Here is a 25,187-nt window from a genome sequence, read left to right as displayed (position 1 = left end):
GCACTTATTTGATAGAAAATGGGAAATTTGGATAACTCATAGACATTTACTATATGACTAAGGAACACCCATGTTCGGATTCATTGATTTACTCTGTTGGTAGATGTATAACTCTGCCTACCTCTCTATTTACATCGCTCATGTACTTAAACTCTTTTCTCTCTTCTTCTCTTCTCTTTTTCTTTACTCTACATGATTGTACCATTTTGAAATGTACACTTCAGTTGTGCCTTGTTTCTGTTTTACATACCGTTTGAAGCTGTAATGTCATTTTACAGTCTATTTCTTGAAAAATAAAATCTTGTAAACAAAAAAAAATGACCTACACCCAATACCACAGCCTGTCCCCTGCCATGGGCCTGCAGCTAAAACTGCTTGTCTCTCAGTACTCCAACAAATCCCTTACTGAGTAAAACCAACAGCCCAGCAATCAGCAGGGAGCATGAGCTTTGCAACATTAACAGGGTCCAAAACACACACTGTTAACTTAGTATTGCCCACAACACACTGTAATACAAACACTCTAAGGGATCTTTAACACAGGTGGTTGGGGGGCAGAAAAAAAACAGATGGCTGAGCCGTGGTTTTACCACCTTCTAGCCACCCACCCAAATGTTAACATTATATGGCATTTTTAACTCCCCCTGTCAAATTTGCCCACTGAGTTCAATAGAAGCACATCGTGGCTATGAGCCAAATGCTCAACTCACAGTAGCAGAGCAATTTTGTACTACCACATCCCCACTAGGTATTGAGGGAAACAAAACACAAAAACACAAAAAAAAACCCAGACATTCAGGAGGTGGAAGGTATTGCCAACTGCTGCAACCCTGTGAAAAGTGATCCATTGCAGACCGCTTTTCAGAGGGAGGTAAGCACTGCCACCAATGTGAAGGAAGACTTATGATCACCCACAACCTCACATTCCTCAACAGTGTACAACTAAGCATTCTTGACACTCCTTTACTGCATCTCTTCCTCTTGTCTGAACTATCTTCTGTCACAGCTCTTTCCACAATCTCTGCAGCAGATTTTCTTAAAGCTCTCTCCCTCACTATATGTATTGCATTCTCTGGAATCATCAACTCCTATGATCTCTGGCACTGCCAACTCCCCCACTCTGTCATCAATACATTCTCTGGTGCAGCCGTCCTTCATCCACATTGCATTGCAGCTTCATCTATTGTCCAAACTGTATTCTCTAAAAGCTTCACCCAGCTACACTATATTCTTTAGCAGCTCCTCTCCTATTCATACCTCAAGTTTGTCCCCACTATCACGCAAAATTAAATGCAAAATAAATGCAAGCACACAACCTATGTGACACGAAATAGGTCTTCGTAACTGAATTGTCGCCTTGTCAGTTGGCAAAACCTCTAGCACTACATTAAAACACTTTGGTGAGTTCATAAAGTGTGTCATGGACAGCCTATAGGATTCCGTAACAAAATTGCTGAGACTTGCAATCCATGTACCCATCAGAGACAGGTACAAGAATCTGCTGAGGCCTGACACTGAGGCACTCCATCAGTGCACTCCCTCCTCAGCCAATGCACCTGTCACACTGACAGGAACATGGCTGTGGAGTTCTGTAGTATGGTGGGTGGAGCCTCATAAGAAAATGACTAGCTCCCGATCAGATCTGCCTTGGTGGTGATTGACTGCACACAGCAGTGAGCTGATCCATATTTACTATTTAGTCCAATAGCAGCTTTCAAATTAGCTGACTGCCATCCGCTGTTGATCAAAAGTATGGTGAACCTGATGGAGAACTAATAACTCAGTTCTCCATCAGGCTCCATCCACCCTAAAGACTCAAGTCATTGCCCAAATATGGGCACTGTCATAACTGAGCAATATTGTCACCCACATCCTCAGCTCCTTTACAATTCGTGAACTGGCAGCAATTATTTAAGAATCTGTTATTGCCATAGTGACAGGTTCCCAAAGTAGCAAGAGTTATAACTACCTGAACTTAGCACAAGTGTTGGTATTGTTACCAAAACGGACACAAATGCTTGCCTTTATTAGGTGCAGGTAGTTTTAAATTAAGCAAAATTGGTGTTAATGCGTTATTGAATTCCCAGTTTATGTTTTAGGAAGTAGGTTATTTTTTCATTCAAAGACTGCTGCGTACTATAAATAAGTAGACATGTTTTATAAACGTAATGTGCATATCTATAAGGAAATATAATACACTGCACTGTAATGTGTGGCGTGACTAAAATAAGAAATGATTGAGTTGGAAACTATACAAGAATTCAATCATTGTTTTTTTTAACGCAGAAGTTATGATATTGGAAGCATCTGGGGTACAACGACACAGTAATTAACACAAAATGATTTTCAGCTAAATTAGCCTCTCTGTGTTCAGATAACAACATTTCTACTTGCCTTGTTGGTTGACTTTATTCCAATAAATGTCTGTCCAAGAGGAACAGGTCGGAATCGTCCATCAAAGTAGAACAGGCCAATAAATGGATTGACATGAAGAAATGAAGCCACATCAAGGTAGTTTGGAAGAGTTGCAGACAGGCCAAGGATTCTTATCATACTCTGAGTAGATTCCACCTTAAATGACAGAACAAGTAAACATCAAAAACAAAAATCATTCTATATCTGAGTAATAATAATGGTAAGAAATGATTTTTTTTTTTTTTTTTGTTATGTGCCCTGAAGCCAGAAAGTGTAGAGTTAAATGTTTTTGCAAAATCCCAGATATTGTTACATGGTAGAATAAAACACTCTATACACATCTATCTCTACATAGGGAAGTGGAAACAATTCTAGCACAGTATTTCCATACTGGAAAATGCTTGTCCTATGATGACTGAAGAAACCTGCAAGATGTTACTGGCTTTTTATTTGTGCGATTAATGCATTTTAACCAGGTTTGTTAGCAATTTGGCAGCTCACAATTCTGCAAAGACTTATTTTTTTATACATAGTTACATAGTTAGTCTGGCTGAAAAAAGACAAAAGTCCATCCAGTTAAAAAAAAAAAAGTTATAATCCTATACCCACAGTTGATCCAGAGGAAGGCAAAAAAAACCAGCTAAGCATGACCCAATTTGCTCCTGCAGGGAAATAAATTCCTTCCTGATCCCCCGAGAGGCAATCGGATAGTCCCTGGATAAACTTTACCTATAAATGTTAGTATCCAGTTATATTCTGTGTATCTAAGAAATAATCCAGGCCTTTTTTAAAGCAATCCACTGAGCTGGCCAGAACCAACTCGAGTGCCCCCCTTGACCTCTGTGATGACCTCAGGGTGAATAGCTCTACACCGAGTTCACTATATGAACCACTGAAGTATTTATACATGTTGATCATATCCCCCCTTAATCTCCTCTTCTCAAGAGAGAAAAAATTCAGTTCCTCTAATCTTTCCTCATAGCTGAGCTCCTCCATGCCTCTTACCAGTTTGGTTGCCCTTCTCTGTACTTTCTCCAGTTCCCCAATGTTCTTTTTGTGAATTGGTGCTCAAAATTGAACTGCATATTCCAGATGAGGTCTTACTAATGATTTGTACAGGGGTAGAATGAGATCTCTCTCTCTCTAGAGCCTATACCTCTTTTAATACAAGAGAGGATTTTGCTCGCTTTAGAAACCGCAGCTTGGCATTGCATGCCATTATTAAGCCTGTGATCTACCAGAACTCCCAGATCCTTCTCCACCATTGTTCCCCCAGTTGTGCTCCCCCTAGTTCATATGATATATGCATATTCTTAGTCCCGAAGTGCATAACCTTACATTTATCAACATTAAACCTCATTTGGGAAAGGTGGGAGGCGAGGGTGGAGCCTGATCATGGCGGCTGAGGAGAGCTCGATGTAGGAGCTCTCGGACGAAGCTCCGCTATATGACCTCCCCAAGCCCCCAAGTTTCTTTCCTCTTAGTATGCAGAAGCCCTGCGGAGCAAGACTTACCTCAGGCTGACGATCCCCCTTGGATGGGCGGCGGCGGCCCGTAGGAGGAGTGATTCAGGAGACAGAGAGCGGCTGGAGACCGGCGATGACAGCGTGCCTGGTTGCCTGGAGACGAGTGGGGGCGGCGTGACCATGTGATCGGCCGCTGAGCATTGCTGGGAAACCAGGAAGCCGGCCAGCGTTCTGCGGTGAGAGAGCAGCGCTGACCTGCTTGCCGGCCTATTCCCCTATTCCCCGAAGCCCTGCTTGCTTACAGCAGAGGAGGGGAAACGCCGTGACCTGTAGAGAGGAGAGCAGAGGATACCCTGGGGAGTCCCCCTGATGAACAAACCCCAACTAAAAGGACTGATGGAGGGAGCCTCTAGCCGTGTCACAAGAAGAGATGTGCGAGGAGGGTGAGTGACTCTGGCTGAGGCCCGATCTATATTACACGCTGTATTGTATTGATCCTTAGAGAGAAGCAGGGTGTGAGAGAAAGGGGGGACCCCCGGGGAATGTAAAAATGTGGAAAGGAGAAGACTGCTGAAAGAAGAGTCTAAAAAGACAAGCAAGTGGACAGGGCTGAGACTTGTATATTAATAGCCGTTTTTTTTTTTTCCTACCCCCGAGCCTATAAAGGAGGATAAGAGCTACAGAGGAAATGAAAAATAAAAACGTAAAAGGAAGCGGGCTTAAAGGGTCCCAAACTGGTACAATCAAAAAATATACCTCCCAGGGAAACGTAACCCCAGAAAGGCCCCAGGGTAAGATTGAAAAAGGAGAAGCAGACCTTAGTCTGGAAAGTAGCCTGTTGTGGCTTTTGAAATTATTTATCAAAACATAACGTTATTCTGACAGCAAACCAGCCTAGCCATCTGTTAAGAGTTAACTTGTCTTGGTTGAAAATTCAAAGAACCCTCCAGTTAAGAAATGCAAATAATGGGTGAAGGGATCTTTTCCCAGAGACAATAGACTGTTTGACTATCAACAGGTAGTTTAAGACCGGACAATTCTAAGGTTTAAATTGGAGACTATGAGACTAGCTAAAGTGTGGATACGTCAACAAATACTGTTTTTATATTTGGGTTGAGTTGAATACGTCTACAAAAGTTAAACAGACAGCCAGATGAGACCTTGGACCTTCAAACATTGAATCACACCTAACCCAAGTGAACAATATATGATGCTAGATTAAAGTTTGAGAAGAATAAACAAACCTTGGAGAGAATGATGAACTAACAGTCTTTTCAAACAACCAGAACAACTGACTGTTTACTATCTGGTTTGTTACAATGGACAAGTAAACAGAGGGTCCTTCCTCCTCATGGGAATTTTGGTTCTAAAACAAAAAGGTTAAATTTAGGACATATCAGGCTAAGAACTGGATATCTCTACCCACAGAGATATTACCAAAAAGCATATTATCAGTGGGATGTTATAAAGAGTATGTTTCACACACCACAAAATATTCAGCAGAATGGGGATTGTATATCACTAACTTGAGTATTGAGATGAGGAAAAATAAGATATATTGTGAGTTAGCATCAGTTGTATGTCTTATCAGGAAACAAATGCTTTCACACAAGCTTGTATCTCAGAGAGATGAATAACTGAATATACACAGATATTCCATGGTTCCTATTTAGAACATTATAGCTATGATCACCTATATATATATCTGGATAAGACGTATATTTAATACCTGAAATCACCTTGAGTTCCACCCAAGGTGTGAGTCATCATAAATACTCAAATTGTTCTATGAGCTCTGACTGCCACTTAGTGGACAGGTGAGAGATAGCTTAAGTACATACATTTCTCAACCAGCCAATCAAAAAGCCTGGTGGGAGGGTCTCTTAGAACAATAGTTTAGATGGTATAAAAACCCATGCACCTCATTTAGAAAAAAAAAAACTCATTGGAAAAACCCTCACTAAAAGAAAATCTGAAGACATCTGAAGAGACATCTCTGCTGAATATCCCCTCTTCCATCCTTTCAAACTTTTAAAAACTTTTTCCTAAACTTCTAAAACCTCTGAATCTCTACTATTTTACATATCTATCACTTGCTGTGGCCATCATTCTGAAGGCGTTCCATTGCCAGCTGGATCCACTGGGAGGTGTCATATTCCTAGATCTGGGTGTGGTGAGACTGTCCATTTAATTTTGTATTGTATATTTTCTCTGTTGTGTAGAGTAATAAGAATTACCTTAGAGTGATAACAACTGTATTGGGTGGTTATATATATATAGAGAGATCCCGTATTACTGTTAGATACTGTTGGTGTCATATTACAAAGTTTTCATATTTCATAAATTATTAAATATTAGTAATTGGAGTATGATTTATCAGAGAATATCTTCTCCCAATCCTATGGCCATGTTTTGGTGAGAAAATAACCTCTGAGATACTCTAAAATTATTAGCTATTACTAAATTTAATTTTAATAATCATTATCATCTAGAAAAAATGTTATATTGATTTTCATTATTTAGAAACATTATATTGTGTATGATATTGGTAGGGTATATCTTTGATCGTGTATACCAGTATTCATTCATCACCAGTCTTTTGCGTTTTGTGTTAATATATATATAATTTTTGTACATAAATAAATTTTTATATTTATCTATTATAAGGCAAATTTTGTGTGTATGGTACGAACTCATACTGGCTAAAAGAATTCAAGGTCTAATAATAAGTGGTGATCAAATCATCAAGGTGTCCAAATTATTGGTTTAATAAATATTTGCCGTATTTTAACGGCTGGAGGCACTGTAATATTTAATCTAAGGGAAAGGGACACCGCCCTTTATAAGTACAATAAATCCTTACATAAACCACCACAAGCCCTAGACTATCACTAGGCCTTGACACTAGTAGCCAACAAATATCAGGTAATATAGAGATGGAAAAAGACCTACAAATACCAAATAAAAAAGAGATGGCAGAAATGTTCAAAGAACTGGAGAAAACAATAAAACAAGAAATGGTAAATATTCGAAATGACCTGGGACACCTTTTGGTGAGAGTGGAAGAAACAGAGGAAAAAGTTAAAAACCAGACCCAGGCTATTTCCGAATTAGAAAAAGAGATAATCAATATAAGGAAAGTTCAAGAAAAATTGCTCTATAAGGCTGAGATACAAGAAAATAGGGACAGGAGGAGAAACATTAGGATACGAGGGGTCCCAGAGAACTCAAAAGGAGAAATTCTGCAAGAGGTGGTTTGTAAAATATTAAACTCTATAATGGACAATACTGATATGGAAAGGACTAAAATAGAAGAAATTTTTAGAAAAGGAAAACTCCAAGGAAATCTGGGGAATGAAAGGCCGAGAGATATACTTGTTAAATTTTATGAGTTTCAAGATAAAGAAAAAATCTGGAAGAAGATTAAGCAAAAATCAGTAATTAAATATGAAGGAAAAGATATACAGATATATGCGGACTTGTCACCAGAGACTCTGTGGAGAAGGAGAACCCTGAGACCTCTGTTGGAAAGGTTGAAAGAACAGAATGTGCAATATAGATGGGGGATTCCTGAGTGCCTAATAGGATGGAAAAATGGAGTTACAGCATATCTCAGGTTCCCAGAAGATTTGAAAAACTTTTGTGATAGACTCAAACTACAAAGAATGGTGATTCCTGGTTGGGAAGAAGAACTTTGGGAAATTAGAACGAAAAGAAAAGAGGACTGGCAATTTGTAGGGGGGAGGAGGAGGGGAGGAGACGGGAGGAGGGGAGGAAGGAGAGAAATAAGTTTTTTCCTTTTTTTTTTCTCTCTTTTTCTTCTGGAAAAATGGGAGGGAGGGGGGAAGGGGAGGGGGGAAGGGGAGGGGAGGATAATTCCCTGCAGGATAAAAGAAGATATAAAAGCAAGAAAGAAAAGAAAAAAGGAAAAAAAGAGAAAATATAGATGGAGGAGAAAAGGGGAGACCCAAGAAAGATGGAAGAGATACAGTTTATAACATATAATGTAAACGGGTTGAACTGCCCTGGGAAAAGATTTAGATTATTTAAAGAACTACATCATAGGGCAGCCTCAGTGATATTCTTACAGGAGACACATTTTGAGATAGAATCAAATGTTAAGTTAAAATCTAGATACCATCCAACATGGTATTATGCAGACTCACCGGTTAAAAGGGCAAAAGGTGTAGCAATAGGGTTGGCAAAGAATATTAGGTTTGAGTTGGAAGATAGAAAAACAGACCCAGAGGGGAGATTTTTGTTTTTAAAGGGCAAGCTACAGGAGATTGAGTGTACACTGGCTAATATCTATTGTCCTAATATAAGGCCGGAGGCGTATTTGAAAAAAGTGTTGAGGAAGCTGACGGATTTTAAAAAAGGCCGTCTGATTCTGGCAGGAGATCTTAACTTTTGTATGGACCCACAAAAAGACGCTACTTCCCCTACACAGAGAGAGGGATGTAGGGCCCTGAAATTATTGAAAAAAGAATTACATGTATGCCAACTGGTAGATGCCTGGAGAATCACACATATGCAAGATAGGGACTACACCTTTTTCTCAAACATGCATAAGAGGTACTCAAGATTAGATCATATATTAATAGAACATCAATTAACTGAACATCTGATTCAGGTAGGGATAGAGACAATGTCTCTATCAGACAGACCACGCCCCAGTTATTATGAAAATGGAATGGGGAAGGAGGACAATAGGAGGGCTGGGATGGAAATTGAACGAGACACTCTTATTAGAAAAGGATATTGCTCAGAAAATAGGTGAGGAGATCGAACGCTTTTTTAAGGAGAATGAGACAGGTGAGGTATCAACAGCCACAGAGTGGGAATCTCATAAGGCATATATAAGAGGAGTATTGATAGCGATTGGGGCAAAAAAGAAAGAAGAGAAAAAATGAGTGGGCTCTTAGAAGAAATAAGTAAATTATAACAAATACATAAGAACAGAATAACAAAAGAAATAGAGTTGAAGATAAAAAAAGAAAGAAGAACTAGAAGCTGTAATGGAAGATGAGAGGAGAAGAGCATATAACAGAGTTTTAAGTGAGAGATATAGGTGGGGAGAAAGACCTGGAAAGTATCTGATGAGAGCCCTGAGGAAAAAGAAAAATAGGAATTATATAGAAAAAATAAAAAATGCTAAGGGTGAACTGGTACACTCAAATAAAGAAATCACCAAAGTTTTCATGGAATATTATAGGAAATTGTATAATATAAGCCCCCCGGAAGGATTAAAAAATACAGAAAGTGAGAAGAATCAAAAAAGAAAGAAATACTTGTAGATGGCTGGGTTATTAAAACTAAGAGAGGAAGAACTGAACTCCCTAGATGCAGAAATTTCACAGGAAGAAATAAAAATAGCATTAAAAAATACAGCATCAGGGAAAAGTCCAGGACCAGATGGTTATACGGTGAGATACTATAAAAAATATATTGAAATATTAGTACCAAAACTTAGAAACTACATGAATGCTCTAGGTGGAGAGATGGAAGTAAGAAGAGAATCGCTACAAGCTCATGTGGTGCTCATTCAAGAAGAGGGAAAAGACGCCGCTCAGTGTTCAAGCTATAGACCTATTTCATTATTGAATACCGACACTAAGCTAAACGCAAAGGTCTTAGCAAATAGATTGAAAGAACTAATGCCTGAATGGATACATGAGGACCAAGTGGGCTTCGTCCCAGGGAGGGAGGGCAAAGATAATGGGCTACGATCACTGACGCTTGTCCAAAAAAGTAAAAAGGGAAAAGAACCGGCAGTGCTACTCTTGATCGATGCTGAGAAAGCGTTTGACAGAGTGGACTGGAGATTCATGATGGATACCCTTGAAACTCTGGGAATTGGGCCTAGAATGAGAGAGTGGATAGGAAAGTTGTACAGATACCCCTCTGCGGTTATTGTGGTAAATGGGGAGAGGTCGAAACCCATTGAGATGTCAAATGGAACAAGACAGGGATGCCCGCTGTCCCCACTGCTGTATGTTATATCATTAGAACCACTGTTGTCAACGATAAGGCTGAATAGAGATGTAAAGGGAATCCAGATAGATGACAGAGCATAAAGTTGCTGCTTTTGCGGATGACTTGTTCTATGTAGGAAATCCCAGGATAACACTTCCAAACTTAATGAAGCTATTAAAGGAATATGGGGAATTGTCAAATTTAAAGATCAACCCAACAAAAACGGAGATTCTAAATATAAATATTTTTAAAAATGAAAAAGAAAAGATACAAAAGGAATTTCCCTTTAAATGGAAAGATAGAGATATAAAATACTTAGGAATAAAACTCACAGCTTCATATAAACATCTATATAAACTAAACTTTATTTCATTGATAAACGAGATTAGAGAGGAAATAAAAATATTGGAAGGAGGAGGCCCGACATGGATAGGGCGTATAAATCTGGTAAAAATGGTAATAGTACCAAAATTTTATATAGTTATCAAATGATCCCAATTAAACTACCTGAAACCTTTTTTATAGTAATTAAGAAATTGATAACAAGATACATATGGAGGAATAAAAAGCCAAGAGTATCATATGAGTTGCTGAGTAGGAGAAAAGAGAGATGTGGATTAGGGCTCCCAGACTTTAAATGATACTATAAAGCAGTAATACTGGCAAGAACTATAGATTGGATGTATAACCATAAGAAAAGTTGGGTGAGAATCGAGAACAAACTCAGCGGAACAAACTTAGCTAGAGTGATATGGGTGCCAACACAGTACAGGGGTTTAAAAGACAATGTAAATACATACACTTTAAATGTTTTAAGGACCTGGGATAACTTACACAAAAGTATGAAATGGGATTTTAATTCAACATTGATGCCACTGAGTAACACAGAGTTTTTTCCCCCAGGTAGAGAAGAAATAGGAGATAGGTGGTTTAAAAAAGATGAGGTCCAATTAAGAGATATTTTAGTGGAGGGTAAACTAGGATCATTTAAGGAATTGGAAAAAAAAAAGGGAGAGATTTTCACTAAATTAGACGAGTGGCGGTATTTTCAATTGAAATGTTTTGTTGGAAGTCTTTCAAAACCTCTAAGGACAAGAGATAACTGGAACTTGTATGAAAAGTTATTGGGGACACAAGATGATGGGAAACATGGGATTGCTAGAGTTTATAAAATACTCACTGAATTAGACACAAACACAAAGCCAACATATATAGCAAAATGGGAAACTGATATGGGAGTTGTGATAGATGAGGAAAAACAGAGGAGAATATATAGATTAACTCACGAAAACGTTTCTATGATAGAAGTAGAAATGAACTATAAGTGTTTGATAAGATGGCACATTACACCAAATGTAGAAAATAGGATGTGTGGAGAGAATTCACCGCTGTGTTGGAGGGGATGTGGAGAAATAGGTACGGTATACCATATATGGTGGGGATGCCCAAAAATCCAAGTATTTTGGAAGGCAATAACCCATTTGATAGGAAAGATAACTGAAATAGACATAGGGCTAGACCCAGAAGTATGTATCTTGCACAATATGGATATAACAGTGAATAAATATAAAAAATCAGGGATATGGTACTATCTAAATGCTGCAAAAGGTCTGATACCCAAGTTCTGGCGGAAAATGGAGGTGCCGAAGGAAGAGGACTGGATAGAAAGAGTGGAGCAGATTAGAAAGATGGAAAAACTCTGCCATATTCAAAAAGATAAGATGGAGGCCTACTATGGGAAATGGGAGAATTGGGAAAAAGCCAGATTATACATGAAATATAGGAAAGAATAAAGAGAACGATAGGAAAATTTTACTTGCTTTTATAAGAAGATGGAGAGAAAATGCAGGAAAGGGAGATGGGGATAGGGTGGGGGGAGGAGGTGGGAGGGATAGAGAAATAATCCTGGAAAGAGAAAAAGTAGAATGTTGGATATTATATTATATTTTTATATATAAAATGTGATATGTATATAAATTGGAAAAATTATTAAATATTTAAATAAAAAAAAAGAAGGCACATCGATGGTAAAGAACTGCATAGGTACAGGACAAATAATGTCATGAAAGAACAGTGTAGACGTAATTAGGACCTTACATCTAGGGCCGGTGAAGAAGAAATGAAGGTTTCCCATGGGTGCCAAACTGCCTCAAACACAGCAATCGAACAACTATGTAGGGATGTCAAATACTCCATCTGTCTTACATCAGCAATAATTTTGTAGAAGATGGGCATTGAAGGGGCAGTAGAGGATAGCCAACACATAGGAATGCGTCTCATAGCCGCGGTCAGAACATGCACAGAAAGTTTCCTGGATGTTATGGGTAGGCCCTGGAATGGTAGACTTAGCAAAAAATATAATGGTTCAAATGGGAGAGAGGGATGCAATAGCGATTGTAACAAGGAAAAAATCTCTTCCCAAAAAAAAAAAAAAAAAAAAAACATTAAACCTCATTTGCCATTAGTTGCCCAATTAAACAGTGCATTGAGGTTTGCTTGTAACTTGAAGACATCCTGTAAGGACGTTATTCAACTGCACAGCTTGGTGTCATCTGCAAACACTGAAATTAGATTTTTAATCCCAGACCCTATATCGTTTATAAATATATTAAAAAGTAAGGGTCCCAACACTGAACCTTGGGATATACTACTTACAACCCTAGACCATGCAGAGTATGAATCATTAACCACTATTCTTTGAATATGATCTTTTAGACAGTTTTTCCATTTACATAGGGATTTTTCCAAGCAAAAAATACGAAATGTATCTGTGATATACATATACTTGTATTTTAAATAATCACTGATAATATGGTTTACTGAAACTCAAAGTATATTATTTCCAAAATTTCTTTTTTTTTATTATATCTTTTATTAATTTTCTTTAGAAAAGACAGAAACACAATACAAATAACAATAATATAACTTTATCACATCAAATGCACCCACTTTACCCCCATTTTCATCCCCCCCAGATCCTACTACCTTCCCCCTAGAAAACCCCTTGTCCATTTCAAACATTACTTCTCTTTCCCCTCCTGTTAATCAACCCACTTCTATAGATCTGTTTAACCATTTTGATTCTCCAACTCTACTACCAAATCTCCCCTCATTTTAAATATTGTCCCGATGTTTTAAAATCATACCACCAACTGCACTTTTCTCTGAATATTTCCATCTTATCCTGCTCAATATAACACAACTCCTCCATCTTATTAATATACTCAATTCTATCTATCCAGTCCCTCAGTGTTGGGGGGTCCCGGACCTGCCAAAATTTAGGAATTAAGCTTTTTGCCGCACTAAGCAGATCATATAATATGCTATTTTTATATTGTTTTACTGACATCTCTGTTTTATAAAAAAGACACACCCAAGGGTCTTTCTGGATTGAAATCCACCATATCTCCTGTATATTTTGAATTATTTCTTGCCAAAATACCTGTATTTTTGGACACTCCCACCAAATGTGAGCCATTGTCCCTAATTCCCCACATCCCCTCCAACACAATGGTGATATTTCCTCTCACTGTTTATGTGCCACGCTCGGTGTACAATACCATCTAGACAAACATTTATAATTAATTTCAACTATATTCATATTCCTCACCCTGTGTATTAATTTAAACACTTTACTCTTCTGTTGATCGTTTATTTTTGTACCCAATTCTCTTTCCCATTTCTCCAAGAATGACGGGATTCCAGCTCCCATGAGCTCAGATAAGATCTTATAAATCCTAGATATTATATGTTCACAACTCATCTTGGAACTCAACAGTTTTTCAAATGGAAGCATGTCCTCCACCATTCACAGTGGCTGGGGGAGCGTTGAGACAAAATGTCTTAATTGACAATATCTCAATTCATCTAGTGCAACAAATTTACTCTTTAATTCTTGAAAAGTGCATATCTTCCCTTTAACTACTACAGTATATCTCCCAAACATGCATTTCTATCTTTAAACCATTTCCCCGAGACATTTCCTCTCCCAGGGGGAAAAAATTCTGTGTCCACCAACGGCAACAATGATGAATTATAATTCCACCTCATAGACTTGTGCAAGCCATCCCAATTCTCAACACTCCCTTTGTCAGCGTGCTACTATTTTCATCCATTACCCAATATTTTCGTGGGATCCAAATGATCCTCTCCAATTGTGTATTACTTATTATGCCTTCCATTTTAACCCAACTTTTCTCTTGTGAATTATGTGTCCAATCCACCACCCATGATAATAACACCGACATGTAATACTTCCTCATATTTGGCAGATTTAATCCTCCTTTCTCCTTTTTATAACATAAGGTTTCATACCTAATTCTTGTTTTTTTATTATCTCATATAAACCTCGTTATCAATTTTCTTATTATCCTAAAAAAGGATCTGGGTAAATTTATTGGGAGCATTTGAAACTTATACAGGATTTTTGGGACTATTACCATCTTAACCAAATTTATACGCCAAATCCATGAGACCCACCCTCCTGAGAGTCTTCTCAACTCGTCTTTGATTTCATTTATTAATGGGATATAGTTAACTTGGTATAAATCCTTTATTGCGGGGGTTAACCTTATTCCCAAATAGCTTCATTCCCTTTCCCTCCATGTAAATAGAAAGTATTCTTGTAAGTTCCTCCTCTCTACCTTTGATATGTTAATATTTAAAATCTCGGATTTTGTAGAGTTTATTTTTAAATTAGATAACTCTTCATATTGTTTTAAAAACCCCATTAGGTTGGGTAGTGTCAATCTAGGGCTCTATATAAAACAGCATATCATCTGCATATGCTGCTAGTTTATGTTCCACTCCTCCTATTTTAATTCCTGTAATATCTATATTCTCTCTCACTGATGCCACGAGTGGTTCCAGGGACAGTACAAACAGTAGTGAGGATAATGGGAATCCCTGCCTAGTTCCGTTATACAATCTAAAGGAACCCGAAAGGATCCCATTAACCTTCACAGCCGCTGAAGGGCCATTATAAAGCCCTTTTATCCACTTAAACATTTTTTTCCCTATTCCCAGGACCTCCAGTGTATTTATCATAAATCCCCAATCTACTCTATCAAAGGCTTTCTCTGCGTCGATCGACAATATCATTGTTGGCTGCCTACCGTTCTCAGACCATTGTCTCTTCCTTCTCTTCCTGGTATAAACCCAACCTGGTCTAAATGTATACATTTCGGCATCAGTTCTTTTAACCTGGTAGCTAACACTTTCACGAATAATTTGGTATCAGTATTTAACAGTGATATGGATCTATAGATAGCACATTGTGAACCATCCTTCCCCTCTTCAAGAATAATTGTTATATGTGCATGCAATGATTCCCCTCTCATTTGCATTCCTTCTCCCAACGCGATCATATATCTACAGAGTTTAGGGACCAATAACTCTTTACATTTTTTATGTTCTGTTCTAATTTATGTAATTTGTCAGTTACCTCTTTTAACTTCCTCTCTTTTTTCGTTGCTGCCGCAATCAAGATTCCTCTCATATAAGCCTTTTGTGCCTCCCAGATAATTGCCACCGTTACTTCCTCTGTTTCATTTATTTAAAAAGAAAAATCTAGTTCTTCTCTTAACCTCTCTTCTATATCAAGGTCATTTATAAGTGTCTCATTTAATCTCCAAATAGTCCTGTTTCCCTTTTCTCCCATTCATAGTCTCACCGTGACGGGGGCGTGGTCCGAAATGGACATAACCTCTATATTAGATTTAATCAAAGATTCCAACTGTCTGTGCTCTATTAATACATAATCCAATCTTGAATACGATCTGTGCACAGAGGAAAAGAAGGTCTCTTTCTCTAGTGTGTATTAGTCTCCACATATTAGTTGATTTTGATGTAATCCCCTTTTCAACCTTCTTAGTTTTTTTCCTCCATCCTTCTGCGTACCTGAAGACGTATCAATCCATGGATCCATACAGCAGTTAAAATCTCCAGCCACGATCAAACAACCTATCTTAAATTCCATGATTTTCTCAAATAAATTTGAAAGGAAATCTTCTGGATTTTTATTTGGGCAGTAAATATTTACAAATGTATATCTTTGTCCCTGCAGTTTCCCTCTTAAACCCAAATACTGACCATCTGGATCTATCATTTTTCCCTCAACTTCAAAGTTTATATTTTTTGCGAATCCTATTGCTACTCCTTTGGCCTTCTTTATCGGCGAGTCCGCGTAATACCAGATTGGGTGGGACTTTGAATATAACTTAATGTTGGTCTCATAGGAAAGATGTGTCTCTTGTAGAAAAAACACATCTATAGAGTGTTGGTGCACTTCCCTGAGTATCTTATGTCTTTTAGTTGGAGAATTAAGGCCTTTCATATTATAAGCCATAATATTAATCAAATTCATATGTAATTATTTTCAAGTCTACATTTCCATTTACAGGTAGGGAAACCAAAACCATTCCACTCATGGACAGCACCCCTAACTCCCGTTCTCCCACTTTACAACCCCCCACCCTCCTCCCCAATCCCTCCCCCTTCCCCTCCCCCCCATAAAAATCTCCTGGCCTATATATTGCCCTAAAATCTGACGTGGGAACCCCCCACTGAGGATCCCTTCTTTGGAGTATGACTGAGCATGTACACCACTCTAGGCCCTTTGTTCTCAACATAAGGACTTCCCCCTTCTTTTCAATATATCGAGACCTAGGAGACTCCAGACGCCTACCATTATTATAATTTCTTACCTACGCTTCCTCTTGGGATTCAGATGAAGCGCAGAGGGTACGACGTGCGAGGGCGGGACCAGAGCGGAGGAATAAGCAAGACAGAAAAGGAAAAAAAAAAACCCTCCTACCTCCTCCCCAACAATCCCCCCCCCAGGCCCTCCATCCGACTACCTTCTTCTTCTATTAACTTGCTGCCATTTATCACTTCTTAGCTCTGTCTTGTCATTGGACCCCTCTGACCAACCCACTATCTCAACCGTCTGTAATTCTAAATTTTTCACAAAAGTCTCAATTCCTCCGGGAATCTCAATCTTGCCAATTTTCCATCTCTCCACCCGATCAAACAAGCCGGGAACCCCCAGTTGTACCGAACTCCTTTCTCTCTCATCTGATCTAATAACGGTTTTAGTACTATTCTTCTAATTAGAGTCTCGGGAGCAACATCTGCAAATATCTGCAAGTTTGTTTCTTCATATTATATTTCGGGGGTCTCACGGAGTTTTTTCCAAATTCTCTTTCTTCAAAATTATGGAAATGGACAATCACATCTCTTGGAAGCTCTGACATGATTTCTGGAGGTCATCTAATTCTATGCACTCTCTTCAGTTTTAAAGGATCCATGTCTAATCTTCCTAACATGGGGTTGAGTACACTTTTAATTTTTCCCTGCAAATCATCTTCTCTTATGTCCTCTGGCAAGCCCCGAATCCTCAAGTTATTTCTCCTTTCTCTATTCTCCTGATCTTCCAGTCTATATGACAACTTCCTCTGTTCCTTTTCCATCTCTACAACTTGCATTTTCAATTTTATAATCTCCTGATCTTGGGCCTCCATTTTCCCTTCTATTTCTTCAACTCTTGATAACATTCGTCCCAAGTCCTTAGGAATCACCGCTATTTCATTTTTTGTAAAGCATTCCAATTTTGCAAACATTACTACCATCATATTTTTGGTAAGAATTTGCGATAAAACTCCTTGTTGGTCCGCCAAATTTTGTTGTATTATACTTTCATTATTTATAGATTCATTCGGCTAATGTCCTTCCCATATTCCAAATGAGAGTCTGGATTGTTCCTCATCGGACTTCCTCTGTTTTTCCTTTTGATTCTCTGGACAATGAGTCTCTGGGCTTTTTTCTTGTAATCGGTATATATTTTTTTAATAGTGCTCATGTTAGCATTCGATTGGGGGTTCTTTACCCCTCCTCCTTTAGTGGATCTACTCTTCATTTCAATTGAGCTTATCCACGAGCACGATAAAGAAGATTGGACAAAATGTGTACATTTCTAAATATATTCACACGGATATAAGATATGGCCACCTTCTCTTAATTTCACTTTCCTTGACCTACTGAGAACATCCAGCATCTTCACAGATATCCAGACTCATGTAATACCAATACATCAATATTGACAAAAATATTTGTCCACAGAAAGTCACCAGGTCAACATAGGCTTGTCTCTCTGGCTCCTTATGGGTTTCCTGGGCGGATGATCATTCTATTCCACATGTCTCATACCTCTTGTGCTGACAGATGTCTCAGGGTCCTTTTCCTCCAGGTGGCAAGTCCTCTTGTCTAGCTTTCAGGGCTCCCTCCAGAGTTTAATCCCTCCAGGAGCTCCAGGGATAAGCTTCCCCACAGGGCTATACAGAGCCTCCAGTCTGCTGCACCAGGGAGCTCAGCACAGGCACAGACACTCCCCCCTTGTCACTCAGCACCGGCAGCTGTCCTCCAACACAAGGAGCTCCGGTGTCCATCTCCACGGCAACAGACCAGCGTCCCCTGGACTCCCCGAAGCCGCCATGCGAGTGTCTCTCTGTACTGTCCGCCGCTGCACCACAGGGAGAGATCCAATCCTCCCTCCTCCGCTCCCGTACTTTCTTCTCCACCCGGGATGGCACACAGGATAGCTGCCCTTGGTAGGCAATCAAGAGGGGTTTCCACATGTTCAGGTCAGAATTCGCGTCCCCCACATTGGCGTCCCAAGCTCCTCTGTCTCACAAGCTCATAGCGCCATGTTCAGGCCCCTCCCCCCTTCCCTTTCTATTTCCAGAATTTCTGACTTTGGATGTCACAATTGTTTTAAAAATCTACTGCCAGTCTAGATATTTGTCCACCTTAACCACTTTAGTTCTCATATCTGCATGAACTAAACTAAAGGTCTACAAACTTTTGAAACAAAGGGCCAGTTTACTGCCCTTCAAATATTAGGAGGCCAGACTGTGGCCAGCGAAGAGTAGAAAAAGCTTTGGCACTGTTGGAAGTAAACATGCCATAGACTTGGTGATCAGTGGGAGTAAAATAAATTATATAATTGGTGTCACTGGGAGGAATAGTGCCTCATCACAGATGTCAGATAAAGGAAGTGCCACATCAGTGGGAAGAATAGTGCACCATCACTGGTGTAAGTGGAAGGAATAGTGCCCCATCATTGGTATCAGTGGGAGGAATAGGGCCCCATCATTGGTATCAGTGGGAGGAATAGGGCCCCATTACTGGTATCAGTGGGAGGAATAGTGCACCATCATTGGTGTCAGTGGGAGGAATAGTGCCCTATCATTGGTGTCAGTGGGAGGAATAGTGCCCTATCATTGGTGCCAGTGGGAGCAATAGTGCCCTATCATTGGGAGGAACAGTGCCCCATCATTAATGTCAGTGGATGGAGTAGTGTCCCATCATTGGTTTCAGTGGAAGGACTAGTGCGTCATATCGGTGAAAGGACTAGTGCTCCAATGGCTGAATAAAGGCAAAGTGCAACATCCAGGCCACAGGCCATAGTTGGAGTCCCCCGAAGTAAACCATAAACAGTTTTTGACATATCCACTGTAGACGTGATCATTTGTTGATAACTTTGTAATTACTTAATATAACAAATAATATATACTTTTCTTTTTTTTTGCAGGGGAGCCTCTGTGCTGGCTTCTTTTTTGACAATATTGTTTTACAAAAAATGTTTTGGATTTTCTATAAATTCTAGAGCAGCGGTTCTCAACCTGGGGGTCGCGACCCCTTTGGGGGTCGAACGACCATTTCCCAGGGGTCGCCTAAGACCATCGGAAAACACATATTTCCGATGGTCTTAGGAACCGAGACGCCGCTCCTGTCTCCGGCGATGTGTGGGCGGGATGATATGCTGCCCCTGTCACCGCCTCCTCGCCGCTGATTGGCCACCGGAACTGTAGCTCAGGAGAGGCACACAGGCGGCCAATCACCGGCGAGAAGGTGGAGCTTGGAGAGGAGGAGCCGAGCGGCAGCGCGCGGAGATCGAAGAAGATCGAGGGAGCTGCAGGAACGAGTGAAGAGAGAGGCCAGAGAAGGAAGACAGCTGACAGGTAAGTGCAAATTTTGCTGCTGCAGCCAGGTATGCTGGCTGTAGATGGGAGAGGGAGAGAGCGAGCCCAGGCTGGAGCAGGGGACAGCAAGGTAAGTATCATTGGTGTCAGTGGAAGGGATAGTGCCCCATCATTTGTGTCACTAATACCAACGATGGGGCACTATTCCTCCCCCCACTGACACCAACGATGGGGCACTATTCCTCCCCGCACTGACACCAACGATGGGGCACTATTCCTCCCACTGACACCCACAATGGGGCACTATTCCTCCCACTGACACCAATGATGGGGCACTATTCCTCCCACTGACGCCAATGATGGGGCACTATTCCTCCCACTGACGCCAATGATGGGGCACTATTCCTCCCACTGACGCCAATGATGGGGCACTATTCTTCCCACTGACGCCAATGATGGGGCACTATTCCTCCCACTGATACCAATGATGGGGCACTATTCCTCCCACTGATACCAATGATGGGGCACTATTCCTCCCACTGACACCAATGATGGGGCACTATTCCTCCCACTGACACTAATGATGGGGCACTATTCCTCCCACTGACACCAATGATGGAGCACTATTCCTCCCACTGACACCAATGATGGAACACTATTCCTCCCACTGACACCAATGATGGGGCACTATTCCTCCCACTGATACTAATGATGGGGCACTATTCCTCCCACTGACACCAATGATGGGGCACTATTCCTCCCACTGACACCAATGATGGGGCACTATTCCTCCCACTGATACCAATGATGGGGCACTATTCCTCCCACTGACACCAATGATGGGGCACTATTCCTCCCACTGACACCAATGATGGGGCACTATTCCTCCCACTGACACCAATGATGGGGCACTATTCCTCCCACTGACACCAATGATGGGGCACTATTCCTCCCACTGACACCAATGATGGGGCACTATTCCTCCCACTGACACCAATGATGGGGCACTATTCCTCCCACTGATACTAATGATGGGGCACTATTCCTCCCACTGACACCAATGATGGGGCACTATTCCTCCCACTGACACCAATGATGGGACACTATTCCTCCCACTGATACCAACGATGGGACACTATTCATCCCACTGACATCAGTGATGGGGCGCTAGTCCTCCCACTGCAAAATTACAGTTATGAAGTAGCAACGAAAATAATATTATGGTTGGGGGTCACCACAACATGAGGAACTGTATTAAGGGGTCGCGGCATTAGAAAGGTTGAGAACCACTGTTCTAGAGCAAACAAAAAGTATGTAAAAAAAAAGTGTTTACTTTTTTTTTTTTTTTAAGTAAAAAAGTAGTTTGACTGTAAACAACAACTAAATTGTATTCTATACTTGTCTCAAAAGAAAGTCTTTAAAAGGATACAAAAATGCTGTTTCTAATGAAAATATGGAGATATATATATGCAAGAAAAAGTATGTGAACCCCTTAACTGGTTTTCTGTAGTAATTTATCCACTTGCCCTCCAGAGGACTTACCCCCTTCCTGACCAGGCTATTTTTTTGTGATACGGTGCTGTTACTTTTACTGACAATTGCGCAATCATGCAACACTGTACATAAACTATATTTTTGTAATTTCCCCCCCAAAATATACTTATCTTTCGATAGTATTTGATCACCTCTGTGTTTGTTTTATTTTTTGCACTATAAAAAAAAAAAAAGACTGACAATTTTGCTATAAAACATATCCAGTAAAAAAATTTAAAAAATCTAATGTCTTCATAAATTTCAGCCAAAATGTATTCTGCTATGTCTTTGCTACAAAAAAAAAATCCCAATATATGTAAATTAATTGGTTTACGTGAAAGTTATAGCGCCTACAAATGGCGGTATATATACACTGGAATTTGTTTTTTTATATACTAGTAATGGTCAGCAATCAGAGTTGAAACTGTTATAGCTGCAAAGGGTGGGCCAACTCACTATTGAACCCTATGGACTAAGACTGGGATGCCATTACAGTTTATGTGCGTGTAAAGACAGGCACCCCAATACTTTTGACAATATAGTGTATATCAAATCAAGTTCAAATGTTAAGTAAATTACCACTTTGATTAGTTTTTATATCATTGTGCCATAACATGATCTTGCCTAAAAATGTAACAGTCATACTTAAGTGGCAACTGCCAAATAAAAAGCTGGATGTGTTTAAATGATCGGTTTTCCCAATCTCTCTTCTAAGGATGAAAGTTATACTTGTAATGCATGTGGCATTTCTATGAAAGAGCAACTGACCAATGGATAACATCTAGTAAAAAGGCAGTTTTCCAAATGTCTGACCATTGCTAAAATAATTATCAGAAGACAATGCTCTATTATATGGTTATAGAATGGATCATAGCTTGGTAAGAGGACAACCGGGCAAATATATTTAAATACAACAATGTAGTAGAAATGAATTGTATGTATGATTTTGAAATCATTTTGAAGTACGGTAGTCATTCCTTTCACATCATCAAAACAAATTACAAACTATATATTTAGCAGTAATTAGAAAACTGTACTTGAAGACTCAATTTTGAAGAATTAAGAAATGAATACATCTGAAGTGCCATCTACATTACTACAGAAAATGTCAAGCACACAAGCAATTGTTGACTTCAACACAGGCAATTAGTCAACAACTTGTGATCATTTTATCTTAATTACTACAGGAACAGCTTTCAAGCAACAACTAAAACTACAAACCAATGTATGTATTTATTTATGTTCCTGGACTCACAATTTAGTAGCCAACTCAATGAAATAACCCAAGGAGTCCATGAAAAAGAAAACCTTATATATCCATATATTGTAATTTAAACGTTTCAATTTTGCATAAAATCTGGTGTGCAAAGTCTTACACACAATGGGGTAGGTTTACGAAAAGCAAATAATTTGTGCACTGCAAGTGCAGTTGCTCTAGAGGGGAAGCTCTGAAATGAAGAAAGCTCTGCTGATTTCTATAATCCAATAATGCACAAGCAAAAGTTTTTTTTTCTTTGCATGTGATTGGGTTATTTTTTGCAAAGTGGAGCTTTACCTCATTTACTAAACTCTGGAGCAAGTACACTTGCAGTGCACAGCATATTTGCCTTCAGTTAATCAACTACTCTGTGTACCATTTTCCTTTACTCAGTTAAATGTAATAATGCAAGGCAAAAAGCAGTTTAATGGATAAAGTGCAGAAATCCACAGCAACCAATGTGATTATAATTCATGATAGCAAGATTGGGGAAAAAGCAGTTGCAAAAAGTTTCTGACTCTCTCAATTTCAATGTTTTTGAGAACAGGAAAATATCTTAACACTGATCTTCTTGGTTTGGTTTCTGCAAGTTAATGGCCAGTTTTACTACACAAAACATTTATTAAAAGTGGTACAAAACCCTAAAACATCTAATATACTACATCCTATCAATCCTTAAATGTGGTGGCCAGTCACACACACTTTCTTGTCTTAGGGTGTCTCCACTCTGGATAAAGGAGACACCTCTGGACAGCAGCATTGTCAATCTGAGGTGAGAGTAGTGTTTTAGATGCACGAGCAGATTTAGATGGGCTTGAGTAGCAAATTAAAGACAAACTTTAGCGAACACTTTTTAAGCAGGTAAAGCAAGGTTTTGCTTTCCTTGTGGGCTAAAGGTTTTATATAAAAGAATAAAAAGCTGGCAACTGTGAGCACCCTTATCAATGTTAAATGGTTTGTCTCAACCTTCTAACTGACACTTTTCTGGACAGCTCAGTCTGTTAAAGGAAGTTGAAAAATTACTTACTGGCAAGATCAACAGGTGAAAAAGTGAAGGAAAAAAAGAAAAATGAATGTGGCCTCTACATATAAGAATTAGTAAGCTGTGAAATAACACATTTTTGGTTTTGGGTTTAATACCACTTTAATAATGGACCTTACAATCATTAATGATTACAGGCAGCAGTATAAAGGAATAAGGCTGCAAGACAGTGACTGAAATTATCTGCAAACATATCCTATGAAAGTGACTTAAATTATCTCTGCAAAAGTCCTCAGATTTCTAACAATTTATTTTCACAGTAGATACTGCAATATCCCATATATAATTGCTGGGGCAAATATCCACATCATTCATAAAACATATGCTTATATATTCTTTGCATTGAAAGCAAAGTATGTCGCCTGAAGAATTATACAAAAGTGGAGGTTATAAAATTAGATTTATAATTTCTAGGTTCCCTGTCATGGGGATCATCTTCTTGCACACAACAAATTTAATAAATTGTAAAATGTTATTCTCTGCTGACCACACCTGAGCAGTGTGCCCCAACAGACTAAGATAGGGACCTCTCCTAAGTCTGAGATGCTTGATAAGTTGCCCAAAAAGCTGGTCATACATGGATTGAATTTCAGTCGCTGAACTGGTCAAAATGTTTACCTTTGACGGTCTTGTGCACGCTACCCAGCCTGACCAAAGTAATTTGTTCAATTGGCTTTTATCAAGGGATGATAGCCACGAGTGCCAGCTGCCATAATACAATAGCCAACACTGTAGATTTGTCCTTCCTTGATTTTTAGGAACACAAAATCTTGAATTACAATAATGACTCTCCTGGAAACTATTACTTGACATCTACTTTTGATCTAAGCTTTATTAAAAGTGGTTTGGTACTTGCAGGATCAACCTTTCTTGGTCACATATTACAGAATTGTGTGAGCTGGTTTAACATTTTTAATACATTTGTTTTTATTGCTGGTAAATCACATTTCAAAAATGTAACCCCTTCCCACCACTGCCTTCCTGGTTCTAAATGTTGGGAGGCAGAGGTGGGCATTCCAATCATGTGATAGGCAGTCACACGATCAAAGAGCTCCCGATCGCAAGTATCTGACGGCAACTGTACTGGGATTGTGCAGGGTGTGAGCTCTCAGCACAGAAATTATGACTATACAGCCCACCCACCGAGAGGCCACTTATATGTGTACAGCCAACAGGATGACCACTTCTCACTGGGTGGATGTCATATGAAACCCTGGGGTTTAATTGGTGATACCAGGATGATGCCTGCCAGGACGCTGGGGAAGCTACGCTGAGGGACCTGAAGCCAGCAGTGAATAGGGACTATGTTAAGCATTTGTGTGCATATACCATGCATGCAAGCAAGTTTTAGTAAGTACTACAATGCTTAGCATGTATTGATTAAAAAGAAAAAGTAAAATTTAATACCACAATAAAGACACAGTGTGAAAAGTGTTACATATGCCATACGGATTTAAATGAATGAACTGTGTTTTCTCTACTTTACTTATCTTCAGGAGGAAAACAGTAATAAAAAA

General features: G+C 39.4%; 1 protein-coding gene across 1 annotated transcript in view; it reads right to left on the bottom strand.

The window, feature by feature from the left end:
* The window catches only part of ASCC3 (activating signal cointegrator 1 complex subunit 3), a 915,848-nt gene that overhangs the window by 560,503 nt on the left and 330,158 nt on the right, over positions 1-25,187 (bottom strand). The window contains exon 11 of the mRNA XM_089665174.1: positions 2,395-2,571. Within this exon, the coding sequence (XP_089521300.1) occupies positions 2,395-2,571 (177 nt within the window). The remainder of the gene's footprint in view (positions 1-2,394; positions 2,572-25,187) is intronic.

Source organism: Staurois parvus, unplaced genomic scaffold (assembly GCF_062004578.1).
Source record: "Staurois parvus isolate SC_StPar_1 unplaced genomic scaffold, SC_StPar_1.0 ptg000048l, whole genome shotgun sequence".
NCBI lineage: Eukaryota > Metazoa > Chordata > Amphibia > Anura > Ranidae > Staurois > Staurois parvus.
Note: the sequence above shows the minus strand (reverse complement) of the source record. Positions and strands in the feature narration are given on the sequence as shown.